At 40.5% G+C, this 16,426-nt stretch overlaps 3 protein-coding genes across 3 annotated transcripts; 1 reads left to right on the forward strand and 2 right to left on the reverse strand.

The window, feature by feature from the left end:
* Nucleotides 1-427: 427 nt before the first annotated feature.
* dimt1l (DIM1 dimethyladenosine transferase 1-like (S. cerevisiae)) lies at nt 428-4,129 on the reverse strand. Its single transcript, XM_030779271.1, has 12 exons — nt 4,027-4,129; nt 3,672-3,745; nt 3,391-3,477; nt 3,216-3,277; nt 3,006-3,099; nt 2,342-2,391; nt 2,106-2,229; nt 1,683-1,775; nt 1,449-1,513; nt 1,235-1,298; nt 1,018-1,124; nt 428-779 (listed from the first exon to the last, which is right to left on the reverse strand). Exons 1-12 carry the CDS (start codon nt 4,082-4,084, stop codon nt 737-739), a joined length of 921 nt encoding a protein of 306 aa, XP_030635131.1. The 5' UTR covers nt 4,085-4,129; the 3' UTR covers nt 428-736.
* Nucleotides 4,130-4,681: 552 nt separating this feature from the next.
* On the forward strand, nt 4,682-11,999 carry pola2 (polymerase (DNA directed), alpha 2). Its single transcript, XM_030786290.1, has 18 exons — nt 4,682-4,766; nt 5,011-5,135; nt 5,369-5,460; nt 5,841-5,898; nt 6,024-6,133; nt 7,180-7,376; nt 7,711-7,799; nt 8,051-8,203; nt 8,388-8,450; nt 8,701-8,752; nt 9,099-9,223; nt 9,620-9,658; nt 9,764-9,837; nt 10,064-10,172; nt 10,283-10,389; nt 11,293-11,349; nt 11,503-11,629; nt 11,841-11,999. Exons 1-18 carry the CDS (start codon nt 4,682-4,684, stop codon nt 11,997-11,999), a joined length of 1,821 nt encoding a protein of 606 aa, XP_030642150.1.
* An 857-nt stretch (nt 12,000-12,856) lies between these two features.
* On the reverse strand, nt 12,857-15,746 carry cenph (centromere protein H). Its single transcript, XM_030764821.1, has 9 exons — nt 15,637-15,746; nt 15,295-15,350; nt 14,624-14,669; nt 14,391-14,459; nt 14,137-14,202; nt 13,980-14,043; nt 13,783-13,834; nt 13,108-13,265; nt 12,857-12,943 (listed from the first exon to the last, which is right to left on the reverse strand). Exons 1-9 carry the CDS (start codon nt 15,744-15,746, stop codon nt 12,857-12,859), a joined length of 708 nt encoding a protein of 235 aa, XP_030620681.1.
* Nucleotides 15,747-16,426: the final 680 nt, after the last annotated feature.

Raw genomic sequence — 16,426 nt, forward strand, 5'->3', positions numbered from 1 at the left:
CTCCTCTTTTGTTTTTCAACAATTTCACAAGTTACACCACATGACTGGATTTGTAAAGAACGAAAATTAGGATGTGAACTAACTACCAAATGTATAGGGACACACCACTGACATTCTGCTAATGTTGTCCAGTGTTGGCACCACGTCTTACGGTGGCTAAATAAAGAATGATTTGACAAGAGTGGTTCAGTGTCATCTGGTGTAATATGACCATATATGGCTGTGTGAGTGATATTGTTGGTTTGATGTCATTGTAGGGCCCAGACAGAATGTGAGGACACAGGGACAGAATGACTAATGACACAGACTCAGTCATACCACAGTAAGGCCAGAAGAGAAAGCACTAAAAACACAAAGCAAGTCAGTATTTTACTGTAGCCATTCAAAACATTTATAGTTTATACAGTGTTTGTTAGGGTTAGACAGATATCAATATGATATCTAGGTATTTGAACAAATTTCATGAAACTGTGTATTTGAAAATATTAAAATGATTCTCATTTCTTATAGTCTTTGTCAGTTCTTTTGTTTGACAAGCAGAGCAAAACTTCCATTGATCAGTGTCTGCAAGCCACCACAAACAGAGCTTTTATGACAAACGTCCCCTGTCTACCAAGAACCGGACAAGTCCTGATGCACATCCATTTCACACAGCTGCTTTTCAGTCCAGTCACTGAAGACTCCTTAGACCTGCGACCAGTGTGGTAGCTGACTGGGACCAATTTCCTCAGGTTTTTTATGAGAAGTGGATTCCAGCTGAGTTGAATGCATGAAGAAGCCTGTTGATAAATTATATTTCAGTCAGAAAAGTATAACTACACATTAATAAGCTAATTTGGTACAGCACTACAGTATTTCATTTGGTTTGAAATGTGTCTGAAATATTTTAGATATCAGTATCACAAAACCAGGCACCTAAATGCTTGAGAATTTTGGTAAGAAATGACTTCGTCCTGTATTCCACACATCAAATACATTTAACAGTTTTTCATTACACCAGTGAAATATACAACTTACACCATGAAATCGTCTATATCCATAGAGCGTGCTCGCTTCTCACTGAAGCCAGAGTCTTGCAGAACAGTGTCAATCATCTTGGTAATGCTGAAGTCCTGTGCTATTTCCTATTAAGGAAAAAGAATTCGTTATCATTTAAGAGACACAGACGGTTAAGATATTTCTGTGTATGTGTGAGGGGTATCATTTAGTGATGGGCTTTGTTTATCACACTCACTATGTTGTGGACAGAGCAGTGGATTCTGTAGTTCTTCTCCAGCAACTGCTCCACTGCTGCAGACCTGATGTCAACGCATCAACAGAAAAAGAAAAACAATTAGACTTAAGAGACAGAATGTGACTTATTTATATTTTTGTTCTGCTGTACAGTTACAACAGCACACATGAATGTGTCTGAAGGTTTTTAAAAACATTTTCAACGTTGTACTTACTTAAAAGCGGAACTGAGCGTTTTGTTTTTTCTAACAAAGGCAATTCTGACCAGGCCATCCCACTCCTATTCATTACCAAAAATAAAGTTAATAGAAGTTTTCAGACTGCTTGTCTCATAACCATTACACATCACGTACATCAAGTGAGTACCACACATTTACATTTCTATTCACAGTCATTCTAGTTTAATCAGTAACTGTCTGTGAGGCTGTCTCCATGGATACGACACTGACCTGGAAGTTGATGGGTGGTGGAGGATTTTTCGGCTCTATTCTGACAACACTGGACTCCACTTTAGGAGGAGGACGGAAGTTGTTTTTCCCCACCTTGGGTCAAGGCATACAGATTAACATAAAGGCATAGTCAGATATTAAAATCACAAGTGAATGAGTTAATGTTATTACATCTTGCCTTTGTGAGACATTCCTGTTTTTGAATGTACAGCAGCCATAATGGATGCTTCTGCTCCAAATTATTTTTTCTAACAAGTGAACAGAGACTTGTAGGGATAAGTTTGCCCTCGTTTCTTTACATAAAAACGGGTACACAGAGTATTAACAACTTAACCACATGTCAGGGTGTTTAAAAAAACCAGAACAGCAGAGAATTTTGTGAGAGGGAGCAGGGAGTTGAAACCCAGGTGCTGGTTTGCTGACCTTCATGAGGTGGTCCACGCGAGCTAACAGCTGTGTGTTAATGGACAGTCTGCAGTAAAGTTTATCTCCAGGCTTGGCCACTAATCGCATGGCAAACTCTCTCTGGAACATCAGCACTGCACACCTTTCAAACGAGAGAGACAACACCAACACCATTCTTTATTTAAAAACGTTACAGAAATACAAGTCGGGGAGGTTTTTTTTTTTTTAAATCACTCGGGTTTTTTTGTCCTCACCTGAAAAAGGGTCTGTGGAGGAGTAACTTGAAGACAAAAGGTGATGAGATCTGTAAAACACATCAATATCACGCTTTGAACAATACCCATGTCTTAAAGGGCAATCTAAAACAACCGAAACCTCAAAAAATTCATGAAGAACGGGCACAAGTCCTGTTCATACATTTAAACATTTTTGTCTGTAGCACATTCTCCCATGAATGTCAGTGTGGTTGAGTTTATGTCTGCTACAGTCCATCCATACTTTTGCATGAGTTAAAAATCCCCCTTTGAACAAAACTAAACCAGTCCTTGTGTGAGTTTTAACTCTGCATACAGGCTAACATAGCTTGAAAAAAAAAACAAAAAAACAAACCCTAAGGTCCATCAGTATTTTCAGGATTCACTGTATTGCTTACAAAGTTTCACTGAATAATAACAAGCTGATTGTGAAATGCAGTCAGGATATACAAGTACCAGTTTTCAACTAGGAGATCCAATATATTGCTTACGTAAACAAAATCATCTGTTAGTTTAGTGAACCCTTAATCTAGATGGTACAACTGTTAAAGGGAAAGGACAGAAAAAATGTTTCCCTTTTTTTCCACTTTAGATCCCTGTCACTTTATACATCTGCTATTATGTGAACAACCTGTTGGGTGTCAAACACATCACTGGACTGTACCTGATAAGGCAAGTTGGCCACACAAACGTCAAAAAAGGGAAGTTCTGTCTTCAAAACATCCCCAATTAAAATCTGCAGCTTCGTCTGCATTGGCCTGTGACATCGAAAACAACAGTACCATTAATACACACACTAACACAGACTTGGCCATATACCAGAGCCTGATTCAGCTAACTGAGCATAAGGATTTAAAATGTTCAGAGTACTCACGTGCACTGTACTCTTTTCTGTAATTCAGCAACGAGCCTTGTGTCCAGTTCACAAGCAACGACCTGAAAAACGCAGTGGACGTGAAACAAATGCTGTCGTATATGTGACTATGTTAACTGGACGATAAGTAAAATGTTGTGGTCATATCTTTATAAGTAGTACGTCAAATAATTACTTTCTTCGCCTTTTCCAGTAGTTTGACTGTCATGTTACCAGTTCCTGGTCCCACTTCCAGAACAACATCTGTTGGTCTCAGGGCCGCCTGGAAAAACGTAAATCACTTTTCATATATCTTACTAACACGCCAAATCCTTATACAAAACTATATTTACATCTCTATCTAATACACTGCTGGAACTGGGCGGTGCTGTGGAAACGTAATCCAGGTAGTAGCCATCCACCTGAGAACGCATGCGTTTCATGGATGTTAAAGAATTTGTGGTGTGTATAACTAACCTTTTCAATGATTCCATTGACAACCAGTGGATTTTTCAAAATATGCTGACCGATACCAGTGTTGAACATAATCCCTGAAACGATACGAGCAACATTTCAGGTATACTATCATTTACTGACAAGAGTTCACTGTTAGACAACTTCTAATACAATCACACTGCTTCAGAAGACGATGACACCACTTAAACCAGTTGACAGTAAGTTAAATACACCAGCACAACATCGAGTCAAGAGCGGAAAACTAAGTTTGTCCTGCTTGTCACCTGAAAAAGAGATCAAAACATAGTTGCCTGCTTCGTCTAATAGCTACACATAAAGCTACAGCGAATTTGAAAGATCGGTATGACGAACCAACCTTGACTTTTAACTTCTTGGTGTTGCCGACTTTTTTTCTCTGCTTTCACCTTCGGCATTTTGAAAACGAGCGAATTTCAACAAATATTTCAACACACAAAATATGCTTTCTTTCACACGTGTACTGAAAGGAAGTGCGTACTTTCTCACTGTTTTTTTCGGATATTGTTACGCCTTGTTCTTCTGCCAGTACCGCCATCTACTGACGAGGAGCAGAGAACATGGTTAAACTGACGTTTACGTCCACCGGAAGTTGTCGCTTACTGTTGTTTTGCGGGTAGTTTTTCGCGGCAATCCGAACTTGTATGATGGAGGTCATGAAGGCTCACCAGATGACAGCTTGCTATCAGTACTGACTTTTAACCTATTACACAGAAATTAATTTAGTAAATTTAGCTGATTAAATTCAGCATACCTTTTCCGTATCAGCTCAGTTCTTGTTGCAACACGTATTGAAAGAAAGTGGAGCAACCTGCGTATTTCTAACTAGCTAAGTTAGTAGGCTAACCGAGCTGTGCATCTAGCCTGGCTCTGCTGAAACTTTAGCAGGCGGGAGGACTGTTTCAGCTGAACTCAGGGATCACTCGTTAAAACCCCGCGTCTATTCGGACTCTGCCGCTGGTTAATGATCTTGGAGTTCGTTTCAGTTGAAAACTATGGCATCGGTTACTGCAGAGTCATTAAAAGTAGAGCTACAGACCTTCGATATTGCTTGTGAAGATGACGCCGTACTTGAAAGAAGTAAGTTGGCATTTTCTCGTGTTTACCTGTCAAAACCAACATTAATGGTGTGTCGTACAGTAGCTCATTTTATTTCTCTTTGAAAAACAATATTTTAGTCTTGTTTGAGATCAAATTCGTATCTTGTCCTGTCTTTGTCAGTTGGTCAGTTCAGATCAACATTTAATAGCGTTCTCACAACGAAGAAAATTATAACGTTTTTAGTAGCCCATTAGTTCTCTCTCTCTCTCTCTCCCCCTCCCAGTGGTGGAGCAGTGTGTGTGTCACAGATTGAAGATCGACGATCTTGTCTGCGAGTGGGTGGCATTCAGTACCACCAAGGGCATATTACCACTTACTGTGGACAACCTGGAGCAGTTTGAGTATGAGGTGGGTGAATGAGGAACCTTATCTGAAACCCCTTTTGTTTTTTCCAGATCACAAACGTTTCAGAGCAGTCAATGATGGTACTGCTTGTTCAGCCTAATATGTGTGACATGTGTTCGGATCATTGTGTGAACACAGTTGTGAATGTTATTTCTAGATCTTTTGAAGTTCCACGGCCGCGCGTTTCATTTAAAGAACTTAAAGATTGTTTACTGTTTGCCCTTTGTGCCTTGCAGGTGCTTAACAAGAAAAATAAGGGCAAACACAGCTCCTCTAAGAAGGATGACCGTTTTAATAGGACCAGGGATGTCAATTCAATCCAGGAGCTGTATCCATACTGCACATTAGAGCTGTGTTAGATTGGATTGCATGATCTGAACCATAATAACCTTTGTTTCTGTTCAGATGGGAATCTCTTCAAATCTCTTCACGTTTGCCAGTGGACTTTACCAGTTAGGTCTCCAGATCTTAAGATCTGGTCACCAACAAGATATAGTTGAAAATTTCATTGATTTGCTGTAGATATAAATAGATATATGAATGTGATGACAGTTGTGCCATTTGATGACCATATTTGCATGTCATAAACTGATTCAGGCATGCATACCTGCAGAGAAACCCCATAAGAGGATTTGTGTCTTTGTACGTAAGAGATGGGGTGTAGAAATACTGTGTGTATTTTATGTTTTCTTAACACATGCTGTTCAGAATCAAAGCTGAAGAGGAGGAGGAGGACTTGCTTGACTCTTACTCCACACCAGGCAAGGTCAGTCAAACTTCTGAGAGTTCACCCAATGGCTCAGTTACATGTGTATGTATTTTAATAATGGTTCTGTGGTCTCTGACACATGGTTTAATGTGAGTATGTTGTTCTGCGTTGTGTTTTGAAAGGGTTCTCAGAAAAGAGCCCTGACCACTCCAGAACACCCCCAGTCCAAAAGGAGCGCCGCTCGTATGATCAGCCCTGGACTACTCCTGTCTCCTTCCAGCTTCTCTCCCAGGTACCTCCTCCACACCCACTCACACATGAGCTTTACATTCACTGACACAACACCCACTCATACATGGGCTTTACCTTCACTAACACAACACCCACTCACACATGAGCTTTACGTTCACTAACACAACACCCACTCACACATGAGCTTTACATTCACTAACACAACACCCACTCACACATGAGCTTTACATTCACTGACACAACACCCACTCATACATGGGCTTTACCTTCACTAACACAACACCCACTCACACATGAGCCTTACCTTCACTAACACAACACCCACTCACACATGAGCTTTACATTCACTAACACAACACCCACTCACACATGAGCTTTACCTTCACTGACACAACACCCACTCATACATGGGCTTTACCTTCACTAACACAACACCCACTCACACATGAGCCTTACCTTCACTAACACAACACCCACTCATACATGAGCTTTACATTCACTAACACAACACCCACTCACACATGAGCTTTACCTTCACTGACACAACACCCACTCATACATGGGCTTTACCTTCACTAACACAACACCCACTCACACATGAGCTTTACCTTCACTAACACAACACCCACTCACACATGAGCTTTACCTTCACTAACACAACACCCACTCACACATGAGCTTTACGTTCACTAACACAACACCCACTCACACCTGGGTCTTACGTTCACTAACACAACACAACACACATTGACACATGGGTCTTACATTCACTAACACTACAGATAATCAGCAGGCAAAAAGAGATACCCAGAGAAATTATACTGTTTGCTCCTGCAGCGTTTCACGACTCCAGTCTTTGAGTTCCACTGCACAGCTCATTATAGTTAATGCCTAGTGCAGACACCCCTGGTCTAACATGCCAGTGTCTCAGAATCAGATGTGATCATTGCTGGGCTACAGGTAAAATGTATTAATTGTCAATGGGACTAGAGGTGAGAATGTGCCGCATTGTTGAATGAAAGATTAGGTTTTGTTCATCCTGTGTGTCTCACACTGTTGTGTGTGTGTGTGTGTTTTTGCCATCAGTGCCACTCCATCTCAGAAATACAGCATGCGCAGTGCCAGAGGGGAGGTGGTGTCCACGTTCGGGGCGGTCCAAGGCCCGCGCTGGAGCGGACAGAAGCGGTTAGAGCCAGTGAAGGTGGAGCTGCTGGAGGGTCGTGAGGACTCGCTCCATAGCAGCTACAAGTACATGTTCCAGCGCCTCCGAGACATCCGCGACGGTGAGTTTGTTCTGGACAGACACATAGAGAACGTGTCTAGTGCTGTACCCTTTCAGAGTCTGAATCAACGTACTCCATCAAAGTGAGGTTCTTCACACTGTTAGGATCTGTCGATACTGTTAGCGCATGGAAAACAGTAAGAAATGGTCATGTTGCTGTTTAGGAAATGTGAGTGTTGCCCGTGTGGAAAGATGATCAGGCCCCTTTTGGTTTTGTCTTATGCCACAATCTTTCTGTATGAAGTGAGAAGAGGCAGTAAGACTTGTGGTGTGGGTAGTGTTGGATGCAGACTGCTGACTGCTCACTGCTGGGTTTATGGGTTTTTCATTTCCAGTCTTGACTGAGAAGATTGAAGTGCTGGGAGAAGAGCTGAGGACCCATTTCAGTATAGAGGAGTTCTCACCTGTCTCACTGCCTGCACAGGTACAGACAGAGAGAGAGAGAGAGAGAGAAAGAGAGAGAGACATGCTCTATAGCTCCATCATATAAAAAGATTAAGGAGCCAGATTGGTTCAGTTGCATTAAATATGTGTACATTACAGATCTGTGACCTACATCTTTTACAGTCTGTTATCTCTTCTGCTGTGTGTGTGTGTGTGTGTGTGTGTGTGTGTGTGTGTGTGTGTGTGTGTGTGTGTGTGTGTGTGTGTGTGTATGTTTAAACACCTTTATAGGACAGTGTGGTGGTCCTGGGCCAGGTGTGTTGTGACAGTAATGGGAAGCTAAACGCTCATTCGGTGTTGTTGGAGGCGGGGCAAGAGCAGGGGGGCAGACAGGTGCCTGTTGACCTGTCTGAACTCAGAGAGTACTCCCTCTTCCCCGGACAGGTGAGCCTTATATTAAACTGTCTTTTTCGCAACACACACACACACACACACAGATCTTTTATCTGTGTTCAGTGAGATGAAGCCTGAAAAAAAAGATAGAAACTTGATTTTTTTTTCGGTGATATGAAGTGTTGTCTGTGACAGCAGCAGTATGATAGATAAATATTAATATTCTTTGTCGCAGGTTGTTATCATGGAGGGAATGAACACTACTGGAAGGAAACTGGTTGCCTCAAAGCTCTGTGAGGTGAGTTATAAATGTGGCATTCTCATTTGTCTTTTGTTTTGTAAGCAGTCTACATTCGTTTGATGTGATCGCTTGTCAGTAGAGCAAGGTGAATGTAAGAAATTATCGGTATGTATTATCTCAGAGTTATATCTTGTAGAGTCTTTTGTGTTAAAAAAATCTTTCCAGATGATCTAAATGAGGCAGTAATTGAGAGTGACTGGCACTACTCAGATTGTAATTTGACTTGGCTGTTTGTTTTCATTGACAGAGTGTTCCATTGCCATTTTACTCAGCAGAAGTGAAACAGGAGATGGATGAGGGTGAGCAGAGATTAAGAAAAGTCATATCTTTCCTCACGGGGCTCTTATATGACACACGGTACACTGGTCACAGTCTGATACAGTGTTAAACCCAACACTCCCACAGTGCACAGCACATACCTACAGAAACACTCTACACCTCTGCAGATTCACTCCATTTTTTCCCCACATGTTAACCTTATTACCTCATACAAAACAATGAAGTGGCCAGTGATTGGCTCATTGGTTCAACTGCTCGACCAATCACTGAGTGTATGACTTGTTGAGCACAAGCTAAGGAAATGACACAGTAGTCACTGTTGTCAAACTAACAGGCTCCTGCTGGTGTCTCTCTGTTTCCTGTCAGAGGTGGAGCCCCTGATGGTGCTGGTGGTGTGTGGGCCGTACACGCCCTCGGACAGCCTGACCTACGACCCTCTCATTGACCTGATAAACATCATTAACAGAGACCGCCCTGATGTCTGCATACTGGTTAGTATGGCCCAGGAATATATTCGCACCTGCTGAACAAATGGATTCATTACTGTAAATTAGGACTGTACTGCCAAGTTGTGATAGGGTGTGGCTTTCTGTTTATGGTCAGGACAAATCTTTCAAAATGATAAGGGCTTTGAAAATAAATGGAGAATAGTGTAATGCAGTGAAAACCTGTGAGTGAGTTTGGATTCCTCTGTTTTGGATCTTACCTCTCAGTGATTGGCTAATAGGTAGACCATTAAACCAATCATTTTATTCCTTTTTATATTGTAGCTGTTATCTGGCAGTGATAGAATAATACCTGTTAGTGTCTAGATATATCTACATGAATTGGATGGATAAAGCACTGATTGTTGATGTGACTCTAATCTGGTTTGGTTTCTTTCACAGCTTGGTCCTTTCGTTGATTCCAAACATGAACAGATTGAGGTAAAATAGTTTCAGATTAGTTTTCTAAAATATTAAAATGACAAGCACATGACATGTTGTCTCAGACATCTGACTGACAGACAGGGAACTGTCTCTGTTTGACAGAAAGCCCAGGTATCGGAGACATTTGAAATGATTTTCTCGCGGTGTGTGGACAGCATCGTGGATGGAACCAGAGGGTCAGTCCTTCATTCATCACCCCAGTTTATTCATTTACTCCAGCGAACAAACTTTGCCAAGCTCTGTCCGCAGTCTTTTCACGTCTAAAGCCAGTTTTATAAGGATCATGTCTATGGAAGGATTCATTTATCCGTTTACTACTCTGTCATCCAACGACTTGCAGTTGCTTTTATTTTCCTGATCCCTTCTTTCCACTTTTTCTTCCTCCTCTGTCTTCGTTCACAGGACCGAATGTAAGCTGGTGTTTGTACCGTCCCAAAGAGACATCCACCATCACTATGTTTATCCCCAGCCCCCCTTTGTCCTGCCAGACCTGAAGAAAGACGACATGGAGGTCAGACAAAGCTCTCAACACTCTTTAACTCTCGTTCAGTTTAATGAAGCAGTTCTTTATGGTCGTGTTTCTTGTGCAAATTGAATTCAGTTTCCGTTCCGATGTTTCAGAGAGTGACCTTGGTGCCTGACCCCTGCACCCTGCTCATCGACGGCGTGACCTTTGGCGTGACCTCTACGGATATCCTTTTTCACATGAGCGCTGAGGAGATCAGCAGGTAAGTGTCTGATTCAGAACCCGTCACACTCAGTACAGTAAAGCATCAACACGACTTGCTGTTTTTCAGGTTACAGTCACAGTGTTTTCCAAAAACAAGTCTGGGGATATATCTGTGTTTGTCTTACTAATGTGGAAATGGGTGACGATGGCAAATGATGAAGAAAAGTACAAATTACTGGAGGAAAAAAAATATGTTAAGTTCAAACACTACCTGTACTGTTGGGTGTTCTTCATCTTTACTGTGTACTATTATATGTTCAGTCATGTCACTCTCTCTTTTTAATCACCTCAAGTGAAATTTTACCTGTTTATCTTTTGCACACGATTTTCATTCTCTCCCTTTTTGATTTCCTACTTAGTTGTCATAGCATTTTTTTTGTTCATAAGCACATTTCTCCAAGTTAAGAACTATTCCAGACAATGTTTTGTCCTTTATCATAAATTTCAATAGGAGAGGGCTCTTTACCAAAATATAACTTTAATATACACTCTGTAAAAAGGTGTATATGCATCAAAAACACAAAATGTGTATTAACAATCTGGTACTCTATAAAGATTGTTTAAAAATAAAAAGGATGAGTCTAATGAAGGAACAATGAAAGCCCATTGGGCTCTGTCTCATCTCCTCCTGCTGTGAACCAATCAGAGCAGACATGAAGTGACTCTGTGAACCAATCAGAGCAGACATGAAGTGACTGTGGTATTGTAGGTGAAGGATGGTGGTAGACTTACTCATGACAAGCAGGGACTAAAATCTACATGGTCTCACAGTGTTTTTAGTTTGTCTTCCATAAACACACTCTGATGTGGCTTGCATTCATATCTGAATGATCAAACAAATGTCTTTTAAGTAAATTTTGCACATTTTGTTCATTAACTTACGTTATTCTCAATGTTTCAGTGCCTCGGGTTCTGACCGTTTCTCACGCATCATGAAGCACATACTGACCCAGAGAAGGTAAGTTTAGATAAGTTGTGGATGTGTGTAGGGTTTTTTTTTAAGAAACTTAAGGAACAATGCTCTAGTCTTCGCACTAAGAGCTGGAAGAGTTGCACTCCCCTTTTCTGCCCTCTATCAAACCACTTCACTCAAACTGCCTCTTTTCTTCAGTTACTACCCCCTGTACCCTCCAGTGGAGGAGATGAACATGGATTATGAGAAGTTCCAGCAGTACGGACAAATCCCTCTGACACCAGATGTGCTTATTGTCCCATCTGAGCTCCGGTACTTCATTAAGGTGAATCCTGTGACTTCACTACCAGCTACACCCATTTAACTACAGTTATAACACTGTCAACTACACATTTTCATCTACAGTTATACAATCTGGAAATTCTCAATTATTATACATGTCAGTGTCATGGAATGAAAAAAAAAATTGAAATTTCTAAAGTACTTGAAACTGGTTGTAAAAAGGCGGTAATCGAATTACCGGTTTCCTTTCTCAGGATGTGATTGGGTGTGTATGTGTCAATCCTGGGCGTCTCACCAAAGGACAGGTGGGCGGGACTTACGGAAGACTGCTCATCCAAGCCCAGCAGAGCTCAACAGAGGCCCAGAAGAAGAGAGTCAGTCCCTGTTTAGCTGGTCAGGTGGTCAAAATTTAACTTTGACTGGATCCTAAAACTCTCCCCCAATATTGTTTGTTTATGTTGGTTTTCTGTCTTTTTTTGTATTAAATAATTTTTGTATTCTTAATGTCTATTAAATCATGTTATTCATAAGATTAGGACTTCTACCAGTGCCTTACTGGTTGAGTGAAACAACAGGCTATGTGTTAAAATAAAGCAGCTGAACTGATGCTGTATTTGACATAACTTGCATATGGGGACATTTTAAGTTCCAATGCAGCTGGAAGTCAAATGGGGTCCTAATCATAAAATGATACAAGTCTTGCTCTGCAAAATTACATGAACATTTATTTAAGTTAACTGACTAAATTTAAATACAATTAAATTTAAGTGAAATCAGTTCATTCTAAGATAAGAAATACACACTTCTGCTATGAGCTCTTTTACTAGACACACAGCACCCCTAGGCCAATAGCCTGTCTGAGTACAGGAAAAGGGTCTAATGTCACTCACTTTTATTTACAAAAGCAGATGCAAAGCATTTAATGTATAATTACACAATAAGCGCAATGTGGGAAATCTCCTCCCAGATAAAAAGGTGACTATTGTACAAGTAATGTATCCACAGAAACTATACATGCCAACAAGCATTCACACTTGAGTACTTGTGTTTTCCAAAGGTTGTTTACCCCCTTCAGATTAAAGTAAGAAAACAAATCAAATGTCTGGGTGAAAAAAACATTTTACGGATTACAAGATGTAGTAACAAGAGACTGTGCCACTGATTGGTTTACACAAAATATTCATTATCTTCCTATATACATCTTGTGCCAACTGTGAAAGCTGTATTACAAAAATAATTATACAACATTTTTCATTTTGTTCGTTGCTGTTCAGTTAGGGAGGTTTTCCAGGCCCATTGCAATGTCTTTCAGTTTGGGATCATCTATCCAGTTCACCTTGCTGGCTAGTATGAGCCCCTGGAAAGACAACAGAGAATAAGTAATATATTTACGACAGTCTGAGCTCATTCCAAAAAAAAAAAAAAACATTGATAACATGGCAAGAATGACACACACACACACTGCTACAGAAACATTAATGCGTAAAACACAGTGACGCCACTAAACAAATACATACGTACCCGTAGAACGTTCTGGGATATTGCGGCGAGTTTCTGGTGTTTTTCCAGAACCTCCTCGGCTCTTTCCACAGCCTGTTTGTGCAGTTCGCCCTGGTTTTCCTTCATCCTCTTCAGCTCACTCATCTCCTGCATTCTCTTCTTTATGAGGCCTTTGAGTTCTGTGAGCAAAACAAAAATCTCTAGGGCTTTATTCTGCGGTTCTAAACGCATACAAAGTCACAGTCACCAGCTACTCTTATCTTCAGCATCTTTTCCTCTGGATCTGATGTCTTACATCTGTTAAAGAGTGCTGATGTATGGGTGTCATTTTATGGTGCTGGCAAAATGGCAATGTTATTTTGTTGCCATTAATAAGCCCTCATTTGTGATAGCAACATAAAACACAGACAGAGACACACACACGCACGCACACACACACACACACACATAACAGCATTGTTGACATTCAGTATGGTTTCACTGTGATATGTAGAGCTTTTATGAGATGAAAGCCAATCCTCTGTCATAACTGTAATCCTGTAAGGAGTCATGTGAGTGGGAGAGATGAGTGACAGTCATTAGACTGTCCTCCTGTGACCGTCTGCCTTTTCCATGAGAGAAAACCACAGACCAGAGCCCTAAGTTTCAGTTTTGACAGCTCAAAGTGAAAGATGAGGCAAAAATGAAGACAATTACCAAGTCTCTCCTTCTGCAGCTCTGTAATTTGGTCCTGCAGTTCTCGGGATTCCTGTTAAAAACGAGAACAATACAGTTGGTTCATGTACTATTACAATGATCTATTCAGTCCTTATCATCTTTACTGTAGCACTGGGTTGTTTCCCATTCAACAACCAGCCCAATTTTCAATCTCTATGCTATATCACCTCATTCACCTGCAAAACTTTTCTTGTTTTTTCACACAGGATTACGTTCTGACCAGCAAGAGCTTTCAATGACCTAAAAAACAAAACCAAATTTAGACATTTCTCAGCAATGCCAGCTATCTGCTCCTGGTTTTAAAAAATGGTTTGGTACCATGCTATGACTCACCCCTCTGAACTGTCATCTGAGTCACTCTGGGTCAGCTTCTCAGACAGCGCATTCCAGATCTGCATCCTGAAACACATGTTTCATCCAAACACACACACACACACACATACAAAACCCCCCAGAAAGAAACAGATGAATAACTCAAAGGTCAAGTAATACTGCCCTCCAAAATTATCAGTCAAAAACAAAAAACAAATAGTAGTGTTCATGTTGATGAAGACCGTATCACACAAAAGAAGGCAGAATAAACAGACCTTTTCAATGCCAGTGTTTTGTTAAAATGAGAAACTCGAGCCTCTTCTATCTCTTCTTCATATTTGGACCTGTCAGTAGTGAAATGGAAAGATACATGCAAACATTAAAGATACATGCATGTACTGTTTGTATGTTCATACATACATACAACCAGTACATGAGGATGCGGTACAAAAATACTAATAAATAAAAAAGGCAAAACAAACAAACAAACAAACAAAAATACACTCACAAATGTGCTTCTGCATCCTGGGCATCACAGAACTTCTTGTTTCTTCCTGTTTAAGCAAAATGTAAACATTAACATCTGATTAAAATGAAAATATATGCTTCTAAGCAAGCAGAACTATAATGAACTTTATCTTTCATGAGATAATCATTGGAGTGTGGTTCAGTCCAAAAGACATGGACCAATAAAGGCTAAACCCCAAGACCTGGGTTTACCTCATGTCCTGCGATTCAACAAATACTCCCGAGACTTCATTTAATTATATACTTAATTATCCAAGTCACTCAAATGATGAGGCCATATGACCAGTGTGACATAAACAATATAATAAAAAGATCAGCAATACATTTGCAACATTGTTCTGTGGGTGACGAGCATTGTATCCTACCATCACATGGACTTACACCTAAACATGTAAGAAGTAACAATATTTTCATAACAATCGATTTATCGCTGGTCAGTGTCTGTGGGCAATGCAGAGTTAGCTGGTGTGAACAGTGAATTACTGAGAAGAAACAAATACAACAAAAAATACAAAGAAATTTCATTAATCTGTGACACATGCCCAATGCTGAAACGTGCCCAGTTTTAATGGGATTGTGTGAAAATTCAACAATAATACACAAAACTGCAGAAACAGACAAATGGCCATAATCAAATGAATATATACATACCCATGTTGAGGTTAACTGCCATTTCAAAACACTGGGTTGCCATGCTGTCTTTCATCCTGACAAAACAAAACAGGACAAAGATATTATAACATACACATTGTAATAACAAACATATACTGTAGAGTTCCCTGAATTTCGCATCTAGATGAAGTAACACATGTTCTATGACAACTCTAATTAAATGTCAGGTAAGTACATCACATTGTTACCATTATTCAGCAGAACTTTGTTTTCTGCAATAATTCTGCAATATGCAATATTTTACTCATATATTTCATAGAAAGAGATTCCAAATCAGTCTACCTAGCTCTCTGAATACGTGAGGAGTTTCAAACTCTTTACCTCAGCAGATGAGCGAGTGTTACCCCATCAGAAACTCCGGCGGGGGGGCAGCTATTCAAAGCGCCGCCACTTAGATCCAGTGGATCCTCTTGGTCGGGAGAGCAATCCATTGCAGCCTGTGAGTATACACCGGAGTTTGTCCTGTTACATCAGAATGGCTGCAAAAAAAAAAGATTCAAATCCTCTCTGATCAGTGGGATATTCTGGACAATTTAAGACAGCGATTAAGATTACTTAATGCGTATAGATAATATGTATACCTGAGGCGCTTGTATAGTAATGACAGGCCTCAGACCCCGTCACTTGATGGTAGATCCAAAAACACACAGAATCGAAGGGTTAAACTTAGCTAACTTTCTAGTGTTATTTTAAGGGAAAAGCTAAGTAACTAGTGGTTTCCCTAACATTCAAACGCGTTCTCAACCAGCTTACATTTACACTCCCCTACGCTTCAAAACTGCGAGACTGATAATGATGGTCTTTAAAGGTGAGTGATTATGGGCCAGTAGCAAGCAGTCTGTCTGCACAGACTGGCTAACTTGCTGAACAGTTTCTCTAAATTTAAACAAGGTTTCTTTAGCTTGTCGGCTACAGCTTAAATGTTTGTTTACTTACAGTTGACTTCGGTTTGAATTTGGAATCTCTCGGTACTTCCTTTTGATAGTATTCGAGTAAGCTATTCATCGACAAACAACATCTCTGTCACCCTCTCCAACGACGCTAGTTGCGCCCGTACAAATCTACCGCCAGGAAATCATCACGGGTCACGTGACCAGGGGCGGCTGGATCA

This window comes from Chanos chanos, chromosome 1 (assembly GCF_902362185.1).
Source record: "Chanos chanos chromosome 1, fChaCha1.1, whole genome shotgun sequence".
Lineage (NCBI taxonomy): Eukaryota > Metazoa > Chordata > Actinopteri > Gonorynchiformes > Chanidae > Chanos > Chanos chanos.

What these genes read in the sequence shown, in the direction of transcription:
- dimt1l (XM_030779271.1), bottom strand. Translation starts at nt 4,084, where the DNA reads ATGCCGAAGGTGAAAGCAGAGAAAAAAAGTCGGCAACACCAAGAAGTT. An exon ending in GCGTGGACCACCTCATGAAG is followed by an intron (nt 1,776 to 2,105) that starts GTCAGCAAACCA and finishes CCTTGACCCAAG; the next exon opens with GTGGGGAAAAACAACTTCCG. An exon ending in GATATAGACGATTTCATGGT is followed by an intron (nt 780 to 1,017) that starts GTAAGTTGTATA and finishes ATTTATCAACAG; the next exon opens with GCTTCTTCATGCATTCAACT.
- pola2 (XM_030786290.1), top strand. Translation starts at nt 4,682, where the DNA reads ATGGCATCGGTTACTGCAGAGTCATTAAAAGTAGAGCTACAGACCTTC. An exon ending in TGACGCCGTACTTGAAAGAA is followed by an intron (nt 4,767 to 5,010) that starts GTAAGTTGGCAT and finishes TCCCCCTCCCAG; the next exon opens with TGGTGGAGCAGTGTGTGTGT. An exon ending in GCCCTGATGTCTGCATACTG is followed by an intron (nt 9,224 to 9,619) that starts GTTAGTATGGCC and finishes TTTCTTTCACAG; the next exon opens with CTTGGTCCTTTCGTTGATTC.
- cenph (XM_030764821.1), bottom strand. Translation starts at nt 15,746, where the DNA reads ATGGATTGCTCTCCCGACCAAGAGGATCCACTGGATCTAAGTGGCGGC. An exon ending in GGCAGTTAACCTCAACATGG is followed by an intron (nt 14,670 to 15,294) that starts GTATGTATATAT and finishes TTGCTTAAACAG; the next exon opens with GAAGAAACAAGAAGTTCTGT. An exon ending in TATCCCAGAACGTTCTACGG is followed by an intron (nt 12,944 to 13,107) that starts GTACGTATGTAT and finishes TTGTCTTTCCAG; the next exon opens with GGGCTCATACTAGCCAGCAA.